At 44.0% G+C, this 25,662-nt stretch overlaps 1 protein-coding gene across 2 annotated transcripts in view; it reads right to left on the bottom strand.

The window, feature by feature from the left end:
* Positions 1-385: 385 nt before the first annotated feature.
* Positions 386-25,662, bottom strand: part of TGFBR2 (transforming growth factor beta receptor 2) — a 130,260-nt gene continuing 104,983 nt past the window's right edge. For both annotated transcript variants that reach the window (XM_056335381.1, XM_056335380.1), the window contains exons 4-7: positions 18,591-19,390; positions 14,102-14,243; positions 6,117-6,244; positions 386-2,729 (exon numbers count right to left, since the gene is read on the bottom strand). In XM_056335381.1, the coding sequence (XP_056191356.1) occupies positions 2,550-2,729; positions 6,117-6,244; positions 14,102-14,243; positions 18,591-19,390 (1,250 nt within the window). In that variant the 3' untranslated portion in view covers positions 386-2,549. The remainder of the gene's footprint in view (positions 2,730-6,116; positions 6,245-14,101; positions 14,244-18,590; positions 19,391-25,662) is intronic.

Genomic DNA, 25,662 nt, shown 5'->3' with positions numbered 1-25,662 from the left:
TGAGCCAACCATTAACCTAGCACTGCCAAATGCACCACTAAACCCAGTGCCTCATCTGTACTGAGAATTGAGCAGCCTAAAAGCTGGAGAACATCAGCTGTGAACCCTCTTCTCTCTCCCCACCCCTGAGACTAGTGACGGTTTTACACTGCAGGGGCTAATGCGCCAGCATGTTTGGGTGTCTGCTCGTGCTGTTCTGCTGAAGCGCTGGGTAGAGACCAGAAGAGGCATTAGCAAAACAGGACGCATGCAAAGACCATTGGACACCCCCAGCATGACATTCAGGCCTCTGGTGGCAAGGAATGGTCCTGAATCCTTTTAGGATAGGGTTTGTTTTAGAAAGAGCGGTCTCCCTATTCTGGATGCTCTAGAGATAAAAGACAAATGCAAGTTGGTGTTATTTTATTTGCTCCAATAAACATTTGCTTTATACAAAACAAAACAGACAAAAAAAACCCCCAAAACAGTTACAAAGCAAGTTAAGTGCTTCAAACTTGATATACAAGAGTATATATTGTTCACATTCCTATTTCATACATGATGTACAGGTGAAATATTCCTTAAAAGAATAAGAACATTCCTTTACATGTAGTAGTAAAAAAACCCCAAAGGTAAAAGTGTCAGTATTGTCAGGAACTACCGGACGCCATTCCTTGCCGTTCAGCGTGGATGGAAGAGGAGGAAGGGGCGGGCGGTCCCTGTCCCCCGCCGCGGGCTGCCGAGGTGGCAGCAGCACCGCTGGAGGGCAGCAGCGCCGCTAGAGGGCAGCAGGCCCCGCCGCCAGGCCCAGCGCCCCCCGCACACCGCATTCGCCGAGTGCCGCGGTAGTCGCCGAGGTTTTTGCCCCGCGTTGTTTAAATATTTCTGAGTAGTTTGGTTAAAATGAAAGAAAAAAAAGGCAGATACAAACCCATTTCAAATAAAATATTTGTCATCTTAAATCTTAAGTCCTATTTGAGGAAGCGTGATTCCTATTGACTTACATGGCAACATCTTCTAGAGAAATAGCGATGTTCATCTGTCAAAGGTGTTTAATAAATTGCACCAGATACACCCGTACAGGGCTGGCTTGTGCCGGCTGAATTTCTAATTTCCAAGGCCTGCTTCCATGCCGTGGGGAAGAAAAAAGTGGAAAAATTGCCTCAAAACTCCTGAAGACAAAATTGTTAGCACTTACTAAACACATCGCTGCCATTTATATAGACCAAATGTGATGTGAACTATCTTATTAAACATTTGGAGAACTTCTGAAAGAATGTAAGCAATGTCTGAGGGCTCCTTTTGGAATAAATCTCCTTTCTTGGGGTTTGGGCTTATTTTCTGTTAATTGCTGACTTGCTGAGGGCAGAATATACCATTAACCTAATGCTACAGTGTTTTCCCTCACCTCCGAGGTCCGTTTGCAAGGAACTTTTCTCTAGAAAGCATGGAACAGAGTCAGTCAAGTGGTCTGTCAAGCAATTTGACATGCTGTACAGGGGAAAAAAAAAAAAAAAGAAAGAGTTTGTTCTTATAGCAACACAATCAAGGTAAAAGGAAGGGAAAAAAATAGTACTGCCTGCACTGAGAATGCACAGCAAATATAAAACATCTGCTTGGATTATTGCTGGCCCTATTTTGTTTTGTATGGTTTGGGGGTGGGAGGAGGAGAAACTCATCCTGCTGCTATTTTGCAACCTGCTTGCAAGCAGCATGAATTCAAAGCAATAAACATATAACATTAATAACCTCTGTATCAAAGCACACATGTGGAGGGACCAAAGTTCTTTGTGCTGCTGTTCTGGGACATTGTAAGGACACAGGGGTGAAGGTGAGAGGGCAAAGGCATCCCTGAACCTTCCAAAATGTGCTGCGGACAGGACCATATAGGTACAACTGCAAAGCCAAATTGGCCTGTCTGCTGTGAGACTGCTCCTGCAGCCGTGAACCGCAGGGCCACAGCCAGGTGCTTACAGCACATGCTTTGAAAGCCGTCTTCTTACCACCTCATACTCCCAGCTTTGGCAGATCGCTTAGGGCACAGTTGCTGGTGTCCTGCTATGCCAGTATCCCCAGGCTCCTTCCCTAAAGGCGAATGATCTCCTGGAAGCACTTTTGAAAAAATTTTAACTCTTTTTCTTTTTTTTTTTTTCTTCCGAGCATGGCTGTGTATAGATATATAGAGATATATATATACATACACACACATTTTTTTTTTAATATATATATGTATATATATATTTATAATAGCAATTTCATAGTTATATACAGGCATTAATAAAGTGCATAATGTTATTGGCTATTTTCAAATCTCATTTCCTGAGGAAGTGCTAACATACATAGCTCCTCCTGTGACATGATGCCAGCAGCCAATGCTAGGGTATGACACTTACTCCCCAGCTTTTAATTCCCACGAATACATCTCTCCGTTCAGAGCTGGAGCCTAAAGGGAGTAGTGACAGCCTCAGTCCTCCAGGAAGCAAGTCAAGGCACCGATCGAGACTCCTTCCTTTGCAAGGTGAACGCGTCTAGGAGCGACTTCCCTCTGTTCTGGAGCTCTTGGGCACATGCTACTTGGCAGTGGTCACGGAGCCATCTTCAGGGATCTTCTCCTCTGAACAGCTTCTTCCCGAGAGCTTGTCATGGTGCTTGAGCTCGCTGAAGCGCTCCGCAACGCACTGTGCTGTGAGCCGCGCCTCGGGGTCGTGGTCCCAGCACTCAATGAGAGTTTCACACACCATCTGGATGCCCTGCAGAGAGCACAGAGAGCGGCCAGTCAGCGCCAGAGCCCACGTGTGGGTTGCCTTAGTGCCCTCTGAAGTTCAGGGGTTATTCACCTGTGTCCTGCGGGTGCTTGATGGGCTCTGCTGCTATGGTCACGGGGGGCATGCTTTTTTTTTTTTTTTTTTTTTTAAGACACCCTACTACAACATTTTATGCCCTTTAGTTGGTACTATCATTTCTGAGCTTACGTTCTGACACTTTATAACAAGAAAAATGACACATTGGACTAGTGTTATAGAATCAAGTAGGGTTTTTTTCAATCAAGATGATCAGAATTCTTCTGTGTGACTTCCCACTCAATCCGTGCCTCTGCCTGCCTGAATTCTGTTTGGGTTTTTCAAACAAAATTCTGACTGCCAGCAATATCAGGCCCTGCCTTAGCTCTTTATGAATTCCTTGCAGGCTAACTAAATCTATGGGCAAGTATGGGACACAGTCACACACCTGAACGCGTCACTCACAGATGTAACTATTTAACCTTCATTTCAGTACCGATGCACATGTTTAGAGGAGGAAAAAACAGCTGCATCTCTGTAATGCATTTTATAAACATGAGGTATTTGCCAGGAAATTGTGTGCTTTGCTTTATGACACTAAGAGCCCATTAAGTAGGATTTATCTTAAACTTCTTATTTAAAAAAATAACAGTTCACAACACTGCATTAATTGCATAATTTACCTAATTGGTGATGTTGACTGATGTCAATGTTAATAGCAGAACGTTATTGTCTGTATACAAATAACATTAGTTTTCTGCTGGCATTGAAATTACAAGCAGTAAATTAAATTAAATATTAAACATTAACTTGAAATCAATAGTGCAACAAATCTCATTAAGGGGAAAAAAATTGTAATATGTAAAACCATTCCAGAATTTTATCACGATGAATAATGAGTTCATTACAAAAACACGACTGCAGAGGAAGGAAATGAATATGGAATAGCCATTACAGTACGAACAACTTCTGTGGAGTTCAAAGCAGATCCTCAGCTGCTGCAAACTGTCACAGCCCTGCCGAAGCTGATGCATCACTGCATTTTAGATAGCGCAATGTGAAACGCTGAAGGGGTTCAGATGAAGGGAATTAAATCCACCTTCATTAAATGTCCTGTGGGTGTGCTATCAGGCATTCATTTCCTGCCTTAGACTCTTAGCTCCAACCCCGCTGGGGCCAGCTGTGCCCATCCCAGTGACATGCGAGCGCAGATGCACGGTCCCTCCAGTCGGCGGGGTGCCCCGCACTGGGGGCACACTGAGCGCTGGGTTTTAAATAGGGAGGAAATCTCCAAAGTCGAATGCAGGACACCTAGGTCCAAATCTGCTGTTGTTTTACTCTCTATGTCAACCCAGAGGTGACAAAATTCACGGTGTATCTTAGAGCTCTACTCCAGTACCTTGAGCTGCAGCCCCCGCCCCCGCTCAGGCTTGCTGCTATGAGAGCAGCTGTGGGCCTGTGCTGGCTGTGCATGAAGCGAGCGCCCAGGCACCCCTCCAGGGCCTAACCAGCAGCATCGCGCGTTCCTGCTGCCACAGAGCGCAGTGCCTGCAGGAGCAGCCCTGTCCCAAACACGGAATCGCTGGGCCACCTGACACTGCTCCAGGCCTGCTGTAAGCACCAATGACTTTTGCTTTTAGGGGCCTTCATCACCTTCTATTACATGTCAACCATCTGACTCTTCCCAAATGCAGGGCAGAAATATTTGCTGACCGCTTCTGCCTCTGCATTAGGGTGTGCAGTACCTTTCTTTCATATCCAGCAACGGACAGGTACTAAGTTAGATTTCTTTTTGCTCTTGAGAAAAACTCTCATTATCCTCAGGTTTGCTGACCACAGATCTTCCTGTTGTTTTTCTGTTTCCCTAAGCAGTTCTTTACCCTACCCTTCTTTAATTTTTTTCAAATGTGAGACCATGTCTTTTGAATATGCTGAGAAATGTTCTCACACTGTTCCTAATTTTACGCATTTTCTACTATGTAAATTTTTTCTACCATATGATCTGGCTCAGGATTCTTTTCTGCTTTGCTAACTGGGCTTTTCTAAAGTACCACATATGTATTACCAGTTTGGACTTCACTTTGCCTTTGTGGCAAACAACTGCGATCAACTCATGACCTCTTTCACTAGCTCGTCCACTATTTTATAAAATTTCTGCAACCAGTCCTTTTCTATAAAGATGAGCATTAGTATAATCTCTCCTTCCCAGCTCCACTTGTCATTTAGGAGAGGGTTGCATCTATGGCTCCTAAAAAGCGTCAAGGGCTTTTTAGTACTGGTGATACCAGATATCCAGGTGTCTCTCAAAATACAGCTTTCCTCCCCAGTTAAAGGCCCCTCCTTAATAACCCTACTCATCACAGATGACTACAGAAGGAGCAAGTCCCTGTGGTCCAGGAAGGGGCTGCACTCTGCTACGCTTATCAAGTGGCAGATGCATTGTTCTTGGTTGGAAAGATGATTGATTTTGGCCACTCACTTGACCTTTCTTAAGTAGGTGTTAGACTTGCGATTTTAACATCTCAACTGGAATGAAAAAGGGAGCGTTACATTGTTCCTGATGGAGATACTGGCTGATCTTGGTTGCCTGGGCTTTTATAAATGTTCACAATGCTTTCCTTTTGTCTGTAAAGACCACTCAACGTATTTCATTGACAAGTGGAGCGACCAAGCCTCACTTCTCTGGTGTGATTCTCTACCGATGAAGCTGCTCAGAGCAAAGGTGAAGAAACACATGCCTTTAGCTTGTTTCCATTCAGCTTCATCTACTGAGAAATCTGCTGTAGCCTAGGAAGTGCAACCATGGTGCGGGTGCCTGGGGAAAGCTGACAGAGCGCTTCACGAAGTGCAAGGGAAATAGACTGCTAATGCGCAACCCGAACAAAACCAGACCGGCTTGGTGAAGACTCATTTCCTATTTTCTTAAACCTGTCAACAGCTGGGATACAACTGTGACTGGTTTCCATGATAAAATACTGAGATTTCTTTTCTCTGCTGAAGGGACCCATGTGCAAAGTTGTTCTCTTTGACCTTTCAGAGCCTGCACACACTGTGATTTAAGGCCCTAATTATTCTGTGGCTGGCTGGATGATTGTCGGCTCTCAGGTTTCCAACCTGGTTGTTTTGATCACTTTTAGATCACACTGGTGGGCAACAGGAACCCAGGACTTTGGGGCAGGCATGGTGCAGAACGCTGTGGTGTCTGAACCACAGCAGCACCGGTGTCACTGCGTGACAGAGCCCTGATCTGTGCAAAAAGAGAGGTTCAGCCTGGTGGGCCAGGCACTGAGTTAAGGCTCAGGCTTCAGGCAGCAGCTAATTAGCTAATTGTGTAGCGCAGGTCCCAGGTGCTCTTACCTGATGGTTAAGCCAGGAGCTGGGGATCTCCGGTCGCCCTCTGTCTCTTAGGACATTGTCCTTCATGCTTTCCACACAGGGGTGTTCTCGCACTTTGGAGCCAAACGGGGGCTCGTACTCTTTCACTTCTGCCAAGAGAATAAGCAAACACAAGGGTATTCAGCTGGGCTGTGCTGGTGCCAAGTGTGAAGGGAGCTGGCTGTTCTCTGGAGGAGCTACTGATTAGCTACTCAGTACCACTGTTCTGCTTGACCAGCTCCAAACAAAGCAAAGCCAGTTGGCATTTGCAAAAATGTTGCAAATGTATTACTCCCACATTCCCCCCGCCTCCCTCTCCTAGCCAACTAAACAATTTTCATTTAAACCCTTTAGTACGTAATCATATTAGCAACAGTCAGAGCAGCGGAGTAACCTGTAATAGTTTGTGAGCGTTTCAGTCTGTGCTGAGGCAAAACACACAGGAGCTTTAAGGTGAGTCTTGCTTGAGCCAGGCTTGCAAGAACTGGTTGCCCTTAGGTCCCCTGAGTCCACACACACTTACCAGGTGAAACAGAAAGCGAAATCTCTCTAGGTCATGATAGATGTTAACGTGCCAGATTGCTAGAAGGAAACAGTTGCTTGAAAAGGACAAAGATACAGTAAAAAGCAGTGATGGAAGCTGCCATGCTGCCCTTGTTTATTACTGATCCACGTTCCTCTGTAGAAAGTAGTAGTCAGCTCTTATTTTAGGCCTCTTTCCCAAAATGGGTCAGGTTTTGGCCCATGATGCAGGGGGCACAGCTTCCTGAAGGGGCTGCTGCCATTCTAGTTTTTCTTTGCACGTTGCATATTTTCTTTACTTTTCTTTGGAGAGAGAAAGGAAAAGGCAGACATATGGGGCCTTTGGAGAAAACTCAAGAAATCTTTGCGAGCGGAAATATTATAGTAGATGCTGACACAGTGTAGAAAATGCTGTGGTTTCTTTGGGAACAGATGGAGACTTTACTCACAGGCCTAATGACTTGCTAGTATTAGATAAAGATTTATGAAGTTGGCCTGTTCTGCTGCCTCTTATTTCTTTCTAGGAATTAATTGAGGGTGAGAAAAACTGAAGTGTAATCTACAAGGCAGTCTGGAGAATGCATGTGAGTGCCCAGAAGATGTGTGAAGAGAGATGAACAAGATGGGAGAGACAGTACTGTTGCGTAATGTTACAACCAAAGTTCAAATGCAGCGTCCAGTGCAGCTCACTCCTGTCAAGGGGCATCTTACAGTAAAAAGAAGCTCTGAGAAGGGTGATAACAATGATTAAAAGCCCAGAAAAAATGGGAAGAACCTTTAAAGCTTAGCTTTGTTTACTTTGGGGAGAAATGTAAGGGGCCAAATGATGAGACACTAAAAATAACTAATGATCAAGGTAACACAGATCAGATCCTTGTGTCACATCTCATGATAAAAACAAGGTAGTATTGAACATAAATAAAAGGTGGACTTTTCTCCAAAACCTTAGAGTTAGGCTGTAGATCTCATTTCTACATAATGACCGTGATACAAAGACTTTATCAGGCTACAGGAAAAGAATTTCTATTGCTTTTAAAAAAATATAAATAGCCAAGTTACTATAACAAACATTTTGGAAGGGATATTGAATCTTATGCTTCAAATGTTCAGTGTTCAGAGATCCAGCTGCAAACAACTGCGTGTGCAGTACAGCAGAGCACCCCACAGATGCCTCCTGCAGAGCTCTCCTTCCTTCTCCTGAACCACCCGGTGCTGACCACTGTCCACACAACGCTCTGAAGGGTGGCTATAGTCCGGAAACACAACTGCTATCTTCTCATACGTTAATCACTTGAAGATTCAAGTGCCAAAGTCTGCTTTGCTTGCTTTCCTCTGCAAGAAGGCATACCAGTTTCACCCACACTAATCTGTTCTAGATTACTCAGCCAAAGTAAATTTACAAGACTTTTAGCCCTAGAAATTAATTGGGAAGTTGCCATCTTGCTGGTCAGACCTGGATTGCTATGCAACGGATGCGCAGTGATTACAAAGCAGATACCTCTACTTCCAAAGCTAACCAAATTATTAAAGTACGCTGGGAAAATTTAAATAGCATGACCTAGACGGCCATTTCTTACACCGTCTCCATCGGTCATGGTTTGATTGTGGCAGTGGTCATGGACACCAGCCATGGCTTCTGCAGTATGAGTCGTCTGAATGTCCAACAGAGGTAAGCTGGTGCTGCCCTGCTCCCTCTTGCTGAGCTTAATCCAAAGGCCAATTCAGGCTCATGAGACTGTTCAAGGGGGGGAAGGGAAAGCCTTTCCAGGGAATTGATAGGTCTGTAATACATTTTCTCTGTTTGAGGAATTCTTTCTCTGCTATGAGCAGTCCTCTTTCAAATATAAAGACTGAACAGATTTTTTTCAGTGGGGTTTTTTTTGGGTTGGTTTATTTTTTTTGTTTTAACGGTAAAGAGGAAATGAGGCCAGATGCCAATTCCCTGTAATGACTTTATAGAAATTCAGTTTTGCCTTCCCACAGTTTGAAAAGCATGCAGCATCTTCTTGCTATTTATTATCTTGCTTCTCTTTCCCTTCGAAAGAAAAGCCCCCTGAATCCTTTTGCAGTAAATCATCCTCATGCTGTGGAATCTCAGGTGTCAGACACATTTTGCAGTAATAGCTGGGGTTATTCATGGATCATGTTGACATGCTGCAGTAGATGTAACAGATGTCAATTTGAGGTAGGTTAAGATGTTTGTGCCTAGCTGCTTGTGCACGACTATGTACAGGATGCTGAATCTATTTTTCATGTCTTAGTTGTTTCTTCTGATTGTTTTTAGACTTGTCTGACACTAAAAATGACAACTGGCTGAAGTACCATAAATGCCTCAGGTACCATGAACTACAGCAACTTTAGTGTTCAGTAATGGCAGAGTTCCTTCAACTTTAACCTCCAGCATTTAATGTTTGTGGTTGTGAGCTACCTTGCACTAATAACTGCTGTACCTCTGGTTTCCTTTGACACTGGCCTGCCCATAAGTCTGAGAAAGGGGCTAAGAATCCAGTCCCAGCCTAACAGAGACATTACTGAAAATCTGTTTGTTGTGCCTGGTGAATGCTTTGGAAAACTTGGCTGTGGGTTTCTCATGAAAAATACACCTCGCTTATGTGCTCTTTTTCTACTCTAAGCCCTTTGCACTGAAATTCTCTTCCCTTGGGTCAGAACAGCACATCCGCAGACCCTGTCGACACTCCCTCATGTGATCTGTCTTGCTGATTTCTCCCTTCTCATGCTGGGAGATGGAGGCTCATTTGCAGAATCAAAGCAGGAGTAAGGTGAAAGGCGGCCAGCAAAAATCAACCATGAAGCACAGCCCACAGCACTGGGCTTGTGTCTGGGAACTTTTAGGTCCTTTCAAAACACTCCTCCCTTCGGAGTTCACAAGAGGAGAGCCACAGAAGGGATAAATCAATTGATGGTGGAGCTACTGTGACTGCTGGTGCTGTCACACACAGGTGTGTGTGTGTAGGTTGTGTCTTCATGCTAGAGGAATTTGCGTGGTGGATCTACTTAGCTGTTGCTTGTTGCACAAAGGGATAATAACACATGAAGCAAAGGCTCAAAAGCCATTCCATGGCCAAGTTTAAGGAGCTGTCAAATGCTTACTTCACATTTTCCCTAGGTTTCCCTGTTCCACTCCTTCAGAATAATGATGCTAGCTGGGAAGGGTGAGGGTGCGTTGGGAGGGGTGAACTCACTGTGCAGCTTCCCTTGCAGGGACATCTTTTAACTGACTTTACATCTGATAATCAAAGACACAGCCACCCTTCCAAGGGTTTGGGAGTGCACAAGCTCTGCCATCAGCGTATGATTACAGGCTGCTTAGTCACTGTCTGCTGGATCCTGAAGTGGGGAAGCAGAGGAACGTAGAGCACATCAGTGCCCAAGATGGAGTGTAACGCAGCGATCTCATCTACTGCTGCCTGGGTTTGTTGAAGGACAGCACTTGCTGCTTTACATGTGGTACCGTGGTGAGCGTTTGCTACCTTACATGTAATACCACGGTGACACTTAGAGAATTTTTAGGACATGACTTACTGTCGTGGGGTGACACTGCACTGTGTGGATGTACCAGCTGGGGGTTATATACCACCGCAAGTGCAGTGCAGACATGCCCAAATGGGGCTCTGCTCCACAGGAGGAGAGGTTTAGATCGGGCCCCAGCTGCAGCCACCTCAGCGCCCAACGTGCAGCCACCACACAGGCTATCAGCATGCTCCCTGCCGCCAGAAACGCTCGCCTCTCCATGTCAGTATGATGAAAGCCGAGCATTTCACGGGGTACAGGATGCACAAACGTTTAGTTACCAAACTGTGGCTCTTGGCTGACTCTTTCTAAGTAAGCCTAAGATTAATAGGTGGCATTATTCATGTTAAACGCAGCTCTGGCAAAGCCAGGCTGCTATTTCAAACAAAGCCCTGCTGCTATACCGAAGCCAGCCACCACTCCAGGCAGTACAGTACTGCATGAGCAACATCGCCATTTTCTGAGGGGCTTCTCTTCTCCCTCTTCATCAGTCCTGTGTATCCAGAAGTTCCCTTTCCTCTCCTTCTCCCCTGCCACTCCCAACAGTCCCCCACCCATAGCAGTTCCGATACAAAACAGATGGTTTTCTTTTCTTTTAGGAGGCTGTCAGAGAAATTACACTTGCCTCAGTCGCCAAAGCTGTGTCGCTCTGAAAGCAAGTGGCTGAGATGAAAATTATATTTCTTGCAACATGCAGCATCTGGTGCACAGCTGTTGCACTGAATGAAATACCAAGTTAACAGCAGCGTGGAGCAGTTGAAGTTCTCCCCGAAGTAGTATTGCTGAGTTTCTAAATATGCCTCTTAAATTATACTCCGGTGAAAAATCAGTCAAACTCGCTCTTTGCCTCTGTCTCCCTTTCCCTAGTGCCCCATTTTGGCTTCTCTGTATTTAGCACAACAAAGTAACAATGAACAGCATGGCCTTTCTGAAAAGCTGATCCCCACCTGCTTATTTACTACGGCCGCTTCATAGTATGGATTATGCTGCTGGGTATTTTTGTTTAAATGTCTGCTGACTGAAAAGGCCTGGCATAGTGTGGAGACTGTGCTTGACAAAGCTGCTGTAGTGAAAGGACCTGCCTCCATCGCCTCCCACACTCACCGAACACCTGCACGCTGACAAATGAATCCTGAGAGCTCCCTTTGTAAAAGAAATAAATCACTGTACCTTTACGTGGCTGAATGGCAATTAGCTCCCCCTCATGCTTCCCTCCCTAACGAAAGCTGCTAATGGCACTGCCTCAGCATAGACTGCCACTCCTGCCCTCTGAACTGCCGTGGGCTTTCTCTGGTGACGGGGAGCTGATACTACAGTCAAGCCTGCCCTGCAAAGGCGGCGCCTACATCTTTCAGGCTCCTTTGGGAAGGCTGGCTGCAGTCAGGTCAGCCTGCTCCAGCTTGTACGTGAAGCCATTTCTCTCAGTGGCTAACAGTTTAGGAAAAAAAGAGGTTTGCATGAGCGGAGGCAGCTCCTTGGGAAGGCTGTGAGGAGAGGAGGGAGTCTCACGAGTGACAGATGGAGAGAGAAAGCAGAGGGGGACCTGTAGTCATGAATCACTGTAAGGGTATTTCACCAGCTGGTTGCAAAGATAGCCAGACTGCACGAACCAGGGGAAAATATAAGAAGGAAATAAGAGAAACTGTGCATTGCTGCTGCAGCTCGGTACCAGTGGCAAGGTAAGGGAGCTACATCCTGGGAGTTGTATTTAATTGCTCTGAATTGAGAAACTAAGCCCAAGTTCCAGCCCCTACAGATCTGCCCAAGTACTCCTGTGGTTTTGCTGGGGACTTCACCCCTGGAAAGATGACTGAAATAGGGAAATGGTATTCAGGATATGCATTTCTGGAGATGAGGATGGCTGAGGGGTGAAATGAATAGGAAAAATAAGCATGTGGGTGGGGGCTCCACCTTGAAAGCAAAGGGGATGCTGGGCCAGAGAAATCTTTCCCTTTCCTGAAATGACTTCAGCTGTTCTTCTCAAGTTTATAATGGGTCAGTCTCTTCTAGCTGAACATGCTGGTGATTTTCCTTCCTTATGAAACTCCCTTTATATCCTCTTTTAGTCAGTTGCCTTCTGAGAACAGCAGCAATAAGGTTTGCTTTTGCCACAATCTCCATTTTGCCGTACTCAGCAAACATGAACAGGAAGGGACTCGGGCATCAGCAAAGATAAAAGACTCCACAGTGAACAGCTCGTATTTATATTAATACGGGGAGTTCCTAAATGCAAGAAACAGAGAAAGCTCAAGAGACAGGGCAAAGATCCTTTTTCTCAGGTTTTAAATCTCCTCTGCCACATTTACAAAGTGCTAATGAAAGGCTAAGGTTGCGCCGATGCGCTTAGAAACAGGCATGACCACGACAGTTACATGTGGATAGGTTTGCCTTGGAATATGCCAGACTGAGGGTCAGTTCCTGAAGCACCAAATGTTTTTTCCCTGAAAAGTTCGAATAGAAAAGACTATTTTTTCATGCTTTTATGCTAGCACTAGCTTTCTGCACACATACACGCTTTGTAGCTTTCCTGGCAGGGTGCGAACAGGGGCAAATCTGTTGCCCACAATTCAGCCTACCCAGCAAGACCAAACACTGGTCAGACATAGGAGGAGACTGAGGTGGAGGCATTCCTCCCTCCTGCACACGGACACCCTAACACAACCACACAGCCACTGTGCAGAGTGGCTTCAGAGACCTTCAGGAACACCCTTGTGGTATCCCACGGATGTTAGTAGAGAACAAGGAGCAGCTATGCACATCTTCCCATGGGACACCGGTTTCTCTCCTGTACGCTATGTTCCTCCTGCTGTAGAGCTCTAGCCTGCAAGATTGTCCTGTCTCTATGGCAGCCCTTCAAGATGGAACCATGTCAAGTCTGATGAAAAGGGAGCCTCTGTGGTTTTGGAAGAAGGGTAACAAATCAAATCGTAGTTGCATATCTGCTATAACATCCACATTAGTGTTACCTTCTACATTCCCACTCCTTAGACTGCCTGTGAGAGGCCCAGGACTGCACAGCAGTTTTTGTGAGAACGAACGTTAGGCGATTCCAGCAGTCCGAATAATTTTATATGTAACTTAGTCTCATTTTAGTCCCTGAAGTAAGGTGAAAATCTTCAAACATGGCAATATGTAATGCAGATAACTCAACAGCAACTTTTCTGATTTCTAGCACATACCAGGGCTGCACACTGGGAATTCTGGGGCAGCTTTAGGCAAAACTGAAATGGAGATTTTGTTTCAGTGAACAAACTGAATATGAAAAAGCATAGCAGCTCTTCCTGGAGCTGTTCTGATAGTTACAATCATGTTTGTTTTGTTACTGCACTTTATACAACAAACATTCCTTGATTTCTTATATGGATGATCTCTCGCAACACCACAAAACATGATGAGCAGCAGCCAAGGATTTTGGGAAAGCAAGAAGGTATCATTATCATGGCTCTTACTGAAATGATCAGTTAGTAAGTGTGACACTTAATTGGCCCTCATTAGGTTTCAGAATTAACATTCCATGAAAGCAAATGGGAGGCAGTTATCATTTCTTGGTCTTAATATCTCCAATTGTCTTATGTTTCCAAACATTTTGGGTGAAGTCAACCAGCCTGAGTCAATCCATGGCTACTCAAGATATTATAGGAAAAACCAGACATTAATAATCTTTAAAAGTGGTCTACCTAACAGCACATTTTTTCTTACACCGATTGAGGACCATTTTTCTCATGTGCCCAGGTGCTTGCCCTTCAAGCCTGCTCATGCACATCTGCATCTCATACTACCAAAGGCCTGTTAATTTACAGCATCCAGATACACTAGAAAAGCTGGTGAGACTAAAAAGAATCACTCTCTCCACAGACAACCACGAGAGCATGTCTGTCTATAAACATGGAGATAAGAAAACTGATGGCACTTACCTCCAACGCCATTACAGCGAGATGTCATTTCCCAGAGGACTAAAGCCATGGAGTACACATCTGTTTGCTTGAAGGACTCCACGTTCTCCAGGTTCATCCTGGACTCCAGAACCTCAGGAGCCATGTACCTTGCTGTGCCAACCTGCAGGAGAGGAGATCAGGGAGGGCTAAGGAGCTGAAATTGTAATTCATGTTTTAGATTCTGCTGTGATTTAACTTCAGCTTTCACAAAAACGGTGCCATTTGACATGTATCCAAAAATTCAGTCCATACTTGGCACAGGTTGTATTTCTTCTGCCAGAGGAATCTGGCATTGTCCTGACTACCAACTTACTTGCAGCTCCCTTGGTAAGGAGAAAAAAAAAAAATATCCCTTTTTACTTCCTTAAGCAAATAATTTTGACACTGACAAGCCTTCTCACTCTTCGGCTGCTCACAGATAAACTCTGCCCATTGAGCCTGAAGCAGTTGCAGCTGACCCAGTGTCTTTCAGATGAGCAAGAAACACATTGTATTCTTTTGTGCTGCATATTACAGTGTTAGCTGTTTCTTTTCATGGTAGGCTTAAAAGGAAAGTAGTAAATGCAGGCCTGGCAGCAGAAAGCGAATACACAAATACTGAATGCAGAAGCACACATTTGAATCAAAACCAAAAATTGGCCCCTTTGTTTGAAAAGCCATTCTCATAAACTTTATTCATACCGAGCAATTTTCAGCAATGATTTTAGCAGCTTTGCTGAGATCTAGATTATGACCTTGCATTACAGAAGGCAATGTTTAAATGTCTGTTTTTATCACAAGAAAGGATTTAAGGAAGAATTTTTAGATCACTCAGCCGTTGCTTTCAAATGACAAACTCTTCCCAGGGTAGGTATAAAAGAATTATCCCCCCTTGAAAAACTGCAAACTAAGTCTTTCATCAGGCAATGATAGTTGCAAATTGGAAGTGGGTTAATCACAGAGATGAACAAGTACAAGGGGGTGATGCAGCAGGATCTGTGATTTGAATGAGCTGTTTGCACTACAGCAGTCGCTTCAGACCCCAGCAGCAAGCAGGACTGCAAAAGATCATTTCGTTTACTGGGTCTGCAGTTGCTGGCAGCCACATAGTAAACGTACAGTCCTGAGACAGCCCCACAACATCTGTTTTACAAGCTTCTGCAAACACATCTTACCACCCCAGGCTCAGGGCAAATGGGCAGATGTTCCACAAAAATTGAAATGCACCGTAAGAAGACAGCAAGAAAGATCAAGGACGTAGCTTTGTCATAGGACTGTCTAACAGCAGAGAATTTCTATGTCAAGAATATCCAAATGGTTGTAGGATCAAAGTCTTTATAAGCAGAGGACAGAAAAAACCCTGTGTAATCAGCCCCAAAGTTAAATTCTCTATTACATGGACTCTGTGGTGAATTTAAGGCCAAGCATGTGAGCAACAGCCATACAGGGAATTGGTACTTGGGACAATCATGTCTCAGCATCCCCGAGGTGACAAGTACCTCCCTCCCCTACAGAACATCAACATATGGGAACTCTGCAGCAGAGGCTGCTCTTACCTGCCCCGTGCCCCGCTCCCCTCCCCGGCCCTGCCCCATTTGTTCCCCAACACACAACTTCTTCCCCAAGCAGATCCCATCCAAAGCTTAAGAAGGGTTACCTGTACACTGCACAACACTGCAGCCCACAGTCCCACACCCCCTGAATACTGGTCATTTTAAACAACAGCTGATGGTGCCTAAATACAGATTCTTAACATTGTCACAAAGAGCTCTCCTGGTCTGGTATTTCACATTCTCTTTGCAGCAGTGAAAATGTTCTGCAGCTTTGCTGGACAATGGAGGATGAAGTTCTATAACCAAAGAGTACAAAGGGAAATGCAGAAAAAAAAATAAAATGAGTTGAAGAATGCTATCAGGCCAATACCGTTTCCATTCAGCTTAGGATTTATCATGTCTCCCACTCTGCTTATGTCCTTTTATCTGCATGTAGATTATTAGGTCTTTGGGTCAAAGATACTTCTGTATCATGCAGAAACATGACTCCTGAGTCTCACAGGCACTTTAGGCACCTGAAATCTGGCAATTCAAAGTTGGTTGCCCCTCTAGAGTCTGGATATGCTTTCTCTTCGCAAATACCAGTCTGCTTTCAGTTCTTGCTCCTCCAAAGCTTCTAGTGAGGGACCATCTCTCTTCTTGCAATACATTATATTTTTTATGACTTCTGAATCTTTTTTTACTGGAGACCTTACATTTCTTTCAGGCTGTTGGTGGATGTTTTGTGCCAGAGGTCTGTCAGTCAGAGGGGCAGTAGTTATCTCTCTTTACTTGACTAGGAGACCATCTGTTACAAGGTTGCAGATGCTTCTGAGTTGAGTTCTGAGGAACTGCTGGCCTCGTAGGCCCCTACCAGTACTTTGAACACAGTGCAACACTAAAAGGTCCAGATTTATGTGGTCATATAAGTACTATCTGCAAATATTAGCCACGCTGGATGGCCAAACTGAAAAGACTGCAAAGGTTCCAATGGGGAAGAAGATGGTTTCCAGCCAGTCACTAAGGGAACTAGTATTTTATAGTCAATAATGGCTATCTTCGTGTGATGTGAAAGGTAGTTGTGTAGATTGGAAAGAAGACGGCTTTGTAACCCCGACAACTTGCCTTGAATATTACTGTCTAAGGCTGATCAGAAAAACGGTAAAATACTTCTACTCTTTCATTTATTCCATAGGAAGCTAGAGGTTTCCTTGAATTAAAATTTGGGTCAGCTCCATTATATACTTAAAAAAATTGGACCTCGTGGTGGAAAGGGTAAAAGGTAAATCAAAGGGTAAAGTTTAGAAATGATGCATAAGGCAAATCTTGGTGCAAGACAGATTTAGCAAAAGCTGCAGCACTACAGTTGGCAGGTTGGGAAATTTATGTGAATGGTGCTTGTGTGCCCAGAAAAAACAAGGTGGTGGCTGAAGCGGAGTCACTTCACACCATCATACACCTTTTCACAGAGAAAAATGACACTAGCTGGGTCACCCCAAACAGATTCACTGGAGCTAAGCAAAATAAAAAGTGGGCCTCAACACCAGTGCCCAAGGACATCACTCCAAAGCAGTAACCTGCTCTGGGCAGCACTGTCCTTTGTCATTGGTGTTGGTGTGGACGGTGGAAGCAGCAGTATCAACGCTATCCTCCTACTTCCAATTGTCTGTGAGCAATGCCAGAGAAATCAGCTTGACATAAGGGCTGACTTTAAGCAATCAAAGTGTCTGCGGGGTTGAGTTTCAGAGCCCCTGCCTTACACTGCCAAATACTCTGTTTTCACTTTATTCCAAATGGGACCAGTCTTATGACTGACAATACGGTACGAGTTCACTGAACTCCAAAAAGGCCTGACATGCTGGGGAGAAATGATGTGTAACTGTGAGTGGTGTTTCTATTGTTTTAAATGCAGCTCCACTAGTTATCATTCACTCCTGGCTCTGGCTAACAAACCTTCTCAAAATGAGATCAGAACAGTCGCCTCTCACTGAGGAGACCTTCGAAGACAGACCATCATCAGCTAAAAAACTGTAAAGCTCCCGTGAACTCAACAGAGCACTACTGACTGAGAGCTGTCCCTGAAAATGTTCTAAACCAAAATACTATCTCCACGTGAAGTAAAAGTCAACATACATGGACAAGCTTTGATGGGACCTCTATATAAAATATAAATATAAAAATACATGTATGAATAGATGTATAATTAAATAATTAGGAATTGATTAACTTAACAACTGTCCTGAATTTATACTACAGGAGTTTTCATTAGAAGAGCCTATATTTAGAGATGTACTTGAAAAATTTCATCTTCAAAGCATTCATAAACATCCCCCTGGCATCCCTGTGAAGTAGGTGAGTACTATCCATGTACTTAGCTTAAAAAGCACAACAGGGCAATTACTGTTATTTGACATTCTTGCATTTACTTGCATGTGGAGAATGTACCATACTCTTAAACAACTTTCTTTTTTGCCTTTTAAAGTGACTATCACTCTAGTTATCTGCTTATACCTCTTGAGAACAGAAAATTGACTTCATTTTTTGCTGGGGTACACTAGGAGTGGGTCTACTCACACAAAATCATAATGCCATCAGGCATGAAAACTGTGGTACAACCTCACAATACGAAGCACATTCTCATCACATGTGTGTGCACACATGCGCGTTGCAGCAGCACCACAAACAGCTACTAACAAGCTCTTACACACAGTGTAAGTGTATAGAGAGGATGGTTGCATCATATACATATGCAGCTTTCTGACCATAACAAAACTACATTGCACTTCTCTCACTGTTGCTTTAATGTTAAGTTTAGAGCCTCTTTGTTTATAAATACTTTCACATTAATTTTTAATAATTTTGAGAAAATTTGGCAGCATAAAGGGTTTTTCCTCTTTTCACCCCAGGAACTGACACACTAACTGGTACAACCCCCTCCCTTCAAACTTTTAACTTACCTGCCCGCTGTTAGCCAAGTCATCCACAGACAGAGAAGGGTCCAGCCTCAGGGATAACCCAAAGTCACAGAGACAGCAAGTTAAATCATTTTTCACCAGGATGTTGGAACTCTTCAGGTCTCTGTGCACGATAGGTGTTTTGGGGCGACCACAGGGTGTGTGATCACTATGCAGATGGGCAATCCCTCGGGCCAAAGACCCACCCAGTTTCCAGAGATCTTCCCAGCTGATAATGTGCCGAGTGAGGTATTCCTGCAAATTTCCTCTAGCATGGAAGGCAGTGATCAACCAGTACTGTTTACCAAGATCTGTCTTACGCTCCTCTGCTGTCAAGAATTGGAGGATGTTCTCATGCTTGAGGTTTACATCTGAAAAAATGTCTTTCTCAGTTTTCCAGGAGGCATATTCTTCATAGGGGAAAATCTTGACTGCCACAGTTTCATACTGCTCTGATGTGTTTTGCTTCAGTTTGGCTTTATACACTTCAGCAAACCTTCCTTTGCCAACGACAACGTCCAACTCAATGGGCAGCAATTCTGTGTTGTGGTTGATGTTGTTGGCACAGGTAGAGCTGATGTCTGAGCGGTCATCATCTAACATAATAGCACAAACATCACTGCAGTCCTTATGTTTCCTGGGCTTAACATTCTTCTCCCATGCCTTGTTGAGCTTCCTCTTCTTATGAGTGCGGTAGGCATAAAAGATAACAATCACAGCAACAGAAATCACCAGTAATGGGACAAGACTTATGATTGTGACTTTGGAAATTTCATCTTTCTCCTCTGGCTTATGAGGGTCATCTATAAAAAAGCACAGAAGAAAGGCATACATTAAAAAGATATCATAGCTTTATATATACATGAGGCTGTCAATAATTATAATTTTTATCCAGAGTGTAATAAATGATCTCCTCTACTAGCAGTAAATAATAAAATTTTTCACTGCTTTCTTACTTCAAAATGTTCTTTTGTATATAGGCCTCCAATTAACAGGACTTCCCTGCCTGCTTCTTTTATAAAAAGCCAAAACTTGATGGGCAAGAACCTAAGGCAATTGAATTGCTTTGCTCTTCTCTCAGGCTCTTAATACGTTATTGAGGAAACCTTCACTTCCCTGAATACAATAGCCAAAGTCTCCTGCACTTACTCTGTCGATGTATTCTTGACAGATCTGCCCCTTTAGCCAGTAATTACTAGAAGACATTAATTTTTCTGAGATAAATAGACAATGCAGCATGTGAATTCCCACTTGCCCAGTTATCAGTCCAGATCCAGTATATTTCAGTGGGATCCATGTAAAGACTTCTTCAGGAAGCCTGTCTGCACATGACTACTGCATGTTAATATTCAGGCACAATATGTATGCCTGCATACACATCTGAAAAACAAAACTCATTCTCATACTTGGATGTATGTGAAAGAGTGTTGCTAGAACAAATTCAAACACCTGCATGTACACAGGTGTTTGAATCCTGCAGGCAAAATCAGGTGACACATCAGAACTGTTGCCCCCCCATGTTCTTTTTGCATGGATTTGTGTATCTGAAAACCTCCTCTGTGTGCCACTTGCTGGCTGTATGCTGGTGTAAAGCAGTAGATGGTTCACTCCAAACTCTGTAGCTGGTGCAGTCCACACACTAACACATTCTTAGGTGGAACATACAGGGAGTAGGAGAACAAGGAAGGACATATTATAGAACAGGGATATGTTCTGGGAACGGTACAGATCATTATTCTAGAGGTGAGAGCTGTGCTGTCATCTCTAGAAGTGATCTTCCAGTTGTCTTAGGGAAGATAAACATTTTAAAATGGAACAGTTTTCTTCTGAAAATAAAGAAGCAGGGTCAGATTTTATCTGAACCTGATTTGGTTGGACACATGGAAATGTGCTCTCTCAGCCTATTTGTTCCTTTGAGTCAAAGCAAGTGTACTATATTATCTTTCCATAAGGGAGGGGGTTGATTGGAAGATGCCCTGGCAGTCTAACCTGAATGGAATAAAACAAATGAAGCTGCAACCTGAGTTAAACAAATGGCTTAGGCTGGCAGCATGACGCCCTGGTGGGTGCTGACAGCAATGCCATCAACTCGGGTTCCATGTATTGGGCCAAGTAAGTCAATATGAAAAGGAAAGGTTTAATAAGCTCTGAAGGGAAGTTGCCACTAACTGCATTAGCCACAAGCCTCTGTTCCCTTTACTCTGTGCCTCTCAAAATTAAAGTGAGCAATGCTGAAAGGGGTAGGGGAAAAGAGTTTACCATTAGAACAAGCAGTACACGTGACTCTCCAATGTCGCTGGCAATCACTTTTCCATTGGAAACACAGCTGGCTGGCAAGCAGCAGGACCCATCAGCTATTCAAAGGCAGGTGACAAGACATCTGAAGAGTACATTCTTCTTTATTTGGAAGAAGGCCTGAATCCTGAACCAGGATGTGCTTCCTCTGTTTGAAAGGTTCATCAACCAGATGTAGAGCAAGTAATTCAATCCTAGCCTCTCTCATAGGGTTTCAAGGAAAAGGAAGTGCCTTTCTAGCTCTGACATTCCCAGCTAGCACAGGTCAGTGGCATTCACTAGCAGCATTTACAAAGAATGTATTTCCTTCATTTATGCAAAAGAATGTTTTAAGACAATCCTCTCTTCCACACCTATGCAAACCACAAATCCTTATCCTCAAGTGATTTCCCTTGTCAAGAAAAAGTGAGGAATTTTTAAACTTTTTAAATTTTAAATTAAAAAAAAATACCTAAAGGTTCATCACAGATTACAGGCACCCCTTCTGCTTCTCAACATGTTGAAGAGGGGGAAAAAAAACCAGTTTTTTTATGGTCCTTACCGGAGGAATATATTTAGAAAGTCCAATGTCACTGTCAGTAAACAGATTTACATTGCTTATTCCCATGTGCATTCTTCGCTCTCAGAAAATCTGCCGTATAAAGAACTTGGGAAACACCCTGGTAAAGAACTGACTACATTACGGGATGGCCGTTCTGGCTGCAAGCAGGCTGCAACTGCATGAGCACAACTATGATCTGTAACAGATACATAGTTTTCTGTCAGATAAAATAGTCAGATAAAATAGTTTTGATGAAGATTTGCGGTTTGGTTTTGTTTTGGGTTTTTTTCCCTGGACCACAGAAAAGCATGCTTGAAGTTTGGACCCCACTCTAGGAACTGAGTACTATGTCATCTATACCATATGGTATACTCTTAAACAAAGATGGACATGCCTCTTCGGGGCCCTTCGAGCCCTTTTTCTTTGCCACAGAGCTGCAATATATAGCCCAGATATTTGGAATACGGATGTCTTTCTCAATGAAGGAGAAAAAATGGCAGGATGTGTTAGTTCTCTGTCAGAGTTCTCCCTATGAGTCCAAGCAGCTGGAGGCATTCGATGCATGTTCAGCTCTAGCTGAGAAACTCACCAAAAGCCGCCACTCCTTGATTGTTATGGCTCGCTGTGTGAGGGGCTCTGATCATCCCTGCAACGCCCTAGAGCAGACTATTATTTCGGCCTACAGCTGAAAAGTCTCCAGCAGACTTCACAGCCCTTTGGCGCTTCCTCTTTGCACAAGAGAAAGCTCTGCTTCTGGTGCAGGGGGATTTTTGGGTGGAAGAGAGAAACTGTTGATGTTGCAAATATCACTTGAAAAAGAATGAAAAAAATTTTTAATCAGAGCAGAAGCGGAGCAGTTTGGCCACTTCCCCTGAGTGCTGTATCATCCTGCACCTCTGCTGCAAAGTGACACATCCGCTTTGGCATTGTCCCTTGGAGGAAGTAGGGGGCCAGGGGGTGAAAAGCTTACAGCTGCACATCCCCACCTAAAGCAGCAGGGCCGACGGGTGTGCTCATTTTCAGTTTTTAAGACACCAGACAAGTCCCACTCCAGGCTTGTGAAGTGCCAGAATGAGCACCCAACAGGGAGAGCTGAATGACAAGGCTGAACCCTGAGCTTCGGAGGTGACTGAGCTGCCTGCCAGCAGAATTAGAAGGTGCAGCAGCAGCAAAGAGCTGGTGGCACCGAAGGCTGGTCCAAGCACAGCAAGGCACTTCTGGAACTGCCTTTGATTTTGACTGCTGATAGGAGCAGAACAAAATCAGCCCTTCCAGCACAAGCTAAGGTTGGGGTACTTCTCTATTGAATCTGTGTTGAAAGTCAGGGCAGGATCAAAATTCAGAGCATATCTGTTTGTTTGCATAGTGGCTAGCCAACATTTTCTGGCTTGACTACAGGAATCTAAGAATAAATATATTCATTTGCTTATAAATAAATACCTATGACTCAAACCCCACATTTTCAAAAACGGGAGTGCAGCTTCCTCTTTCTGAGCACCAGAATGAGCAAAATCTGGCTGCACAGGGAGGCAAGGAAATGGTTAAATGAAACAGCCTTTCAAGTTTTGCAAACAAGCTCCTAAATAACTTTCCCCACCCAGAACTATTATTTAGGCAGATCAGTCCTTTCTTAAGCTTCAAAAGAGCCTATTAATACAGTGCAACAATAGAGAAGTTGAGCTAAAAGAAAGCTTCCTGTATGCAGTTTAAACTAAGCACAAGCCATCTGCACAACCCTGAACACCACCTAAGCCTTTGGGGAACAGGGCTCAGGTGCCAAGGAAAATGGAAACACTGCACAGCCTCTGTTCAGTCAGGAAGCTTCAAAGCACAACAGCCTGCAAATTCTTTAGGTTGGATTGGGTGCTTTTGATTGAACTTCGGTGTCACTGAACTTCGGAAGCAAGAAATAAAACAATGGCAATAAAATTAGGACCCGCATGGAGCAGCAAGAAATGCACAGCCAGTACAGACATAACTACTTCAGTGCTGTTTGCTGCTTAGGCAAATTCTGAAGTTGCTGCCTATTCAACTGCTAGCCAAAGCCACACAGCAGGGCGCAAACATATTTGATATTGGCAGAAGTCAGGTTAAACATATCGACACTGATGTATTGTTGCAAGCTTGTTTACTGTCTTAAAAACCCCCAGAAACACAGTCACAAAATATGGTCCCAGACCCGGGACTGTGATCCAGTTATTTTGCAAGCTTCTGAGGCACAAAGCTGCCCTTTGAGCTGACTGAAGGACAACTCCATTTTGCAGCAATTCTGAGGTTTCAAAGTTTGGTTTCAATTCTACACTGGAATGAAAACTAACACTTTTTGAATGTTTTTGCATAAACAGAATTCTGTTCGAATGTTGCAATTTGGCAAGAGATATGAGTGCTGAATCCCCACCAGTGAGGGGACTAGCATGGGGTATGGGAGCTCCAAGTTCAAATCCTGCTCTGTTTGATTCAGGGAAGGGCTTTTCATCTCTGGTTATTCTGAATCAGGCAAAATGTGAGTTTGGACCTTATGTGCATACCAATTTCTGGGCAAGACACTTAGCAATAAAATATGGAAAAGTCTGCCCATCTCTTTAGTGCTACTTTCTGGATGAAAACTAATTCCATCAAATGCTTCATTTTCAGTGAAATGAAGTTTCACTCCAAACAGCTGTTTGGGGTAATTTAGTTTATCTCTACTGAGGAATCCTCAAGTCACAATGAAATTCTGTACTTCAGTGTCTCATGTACCTTCTAGAATTTGGTCCTTTTAGAATTAAAATGGCTTGGAAATCTTCAGCAAAACATTTGTGGATGGGAAATACTGATTTTCAAAACAGACTCTGCTTCAGACATTCCTGTACTTTTCCCTGAAACCCCTGTCTTGAGGATGAAAATGGTCTGAAAGCTGACGTAACTTTTGTGCTTAAAAATTTCTGCTAATTTTACAGGCATTGTGGATGGGGGTAGAAAGATTTTTCATTGTGTCTGTGTGTGTGTGTGTGTCTTTTTTCCTTAGGAAAATAGTTGATCTGACACAAAATACTTTGAAATAATCAAATTCAAATGCTGCACCTCAAACTAACCTGCATTTTTTTATCTTGACAGTTTCTTGGAAACATTTTAATTTTCCAGCCTTGCTGGAGATGAAGAATTTTTTTTCAAGTTAATAGTATTTTGGAGCAGGAAATCATTTCCACCCGTCCCGCAGCTCTATGCTGAACCATCTCTGATGGCAGAAGACAGAGATTACTAGATTTTAAAAACAAAGTGGACTCTATCTTGCTATCCAGTGGAAAATAAACCCTGACATTTCTTGTAGACTATCCTGAAAGTTAAATTCCTGCAGCCAGTTTGTGAATTTGACATGAGTGGTTTTGGACTAGGTAAACCAAGTCTGTCAAGGCCAGTAATTTGTGTTTGTATGTCTTCATCTTTTAATCTAAAGACAACATTGCCAGGTTATCCAAAACATAGTCTCTGCTGAAGCAGCCTCCTGGAGAGGCACTAGGTCCAGTAGTTGGCAGGACTGCCTGGCCTGGTATAGAATCATTGAATCATTTAGGTTGGAAAAGACCTTCCAGATCATTGAGTCCAACCATTAAGACAGGACTGCCAAGTCCACTGCTAAACCAGGTCCCTAAGTGCCACATCTACAAATCTTTTAAATACCTCCAGGGACAGCGACCAAACCACTCCCCTAGGCAGCCTATTCCAGTGCTGGACAACCCTGTCAGTGAAGAGAATTTTCCTAATATCCAATCTAAACCTCCCCTGGCAAAACTTCAGGCCATTTCCTCTTGTCCTATTGCTTGTTACTTGGGAGAAGAGACCAACACTCACCTCGCTACAGCCTCCTGTCAGGTAGCTCTAGAGAGCAGCAAGGTCTCCCCTCAGCCTCCTCTTCTCCAGGCTAAACAACTCCAGTTCCCTCAGCTGCTCCTCACAAGACCTGTGCTCCAGACCCTTCACCAGCTCCGTTGCCCATCTCTGGACACGCTCCAGCACCTCTACATCTCTCTTGAAGTGAAGGGCCCAAAACTGAACACAGGATTCAGGGTGTGGCCTCACCAGTGCCGAGTACAGGGAGACAGTCACTGCTCTTGTCCTGCTGGCCACATTGTTTCTGATACAAGCCAGGATGCTGCTGGCCTTCTTGGCCACCTGGGCACTCTGCTGGCTCATGTTCAGCCAGCTGTCAACCAGCACCCCCGGGTCCTTCTCCACTGGGCAGCTTTCCAGCCACCCTTC

This window comes from Falco biarmicus, chromosome 4, assembly GCF_023638135.1.
Source record: "Falco biarmicus isolate bFalBia1 chromosome 4, bFalBia1.pri, whole genome shotgun sequence".
NCBI classification, from domain to species: Eukaryota; Metazoa; Chordata; class Aves; order Falconiformes; family Falconidae; genus Falco; species Falco biarmicus.
This window is presented reverse-complemented; position numbering and strand designations above follow the sequence as displayed.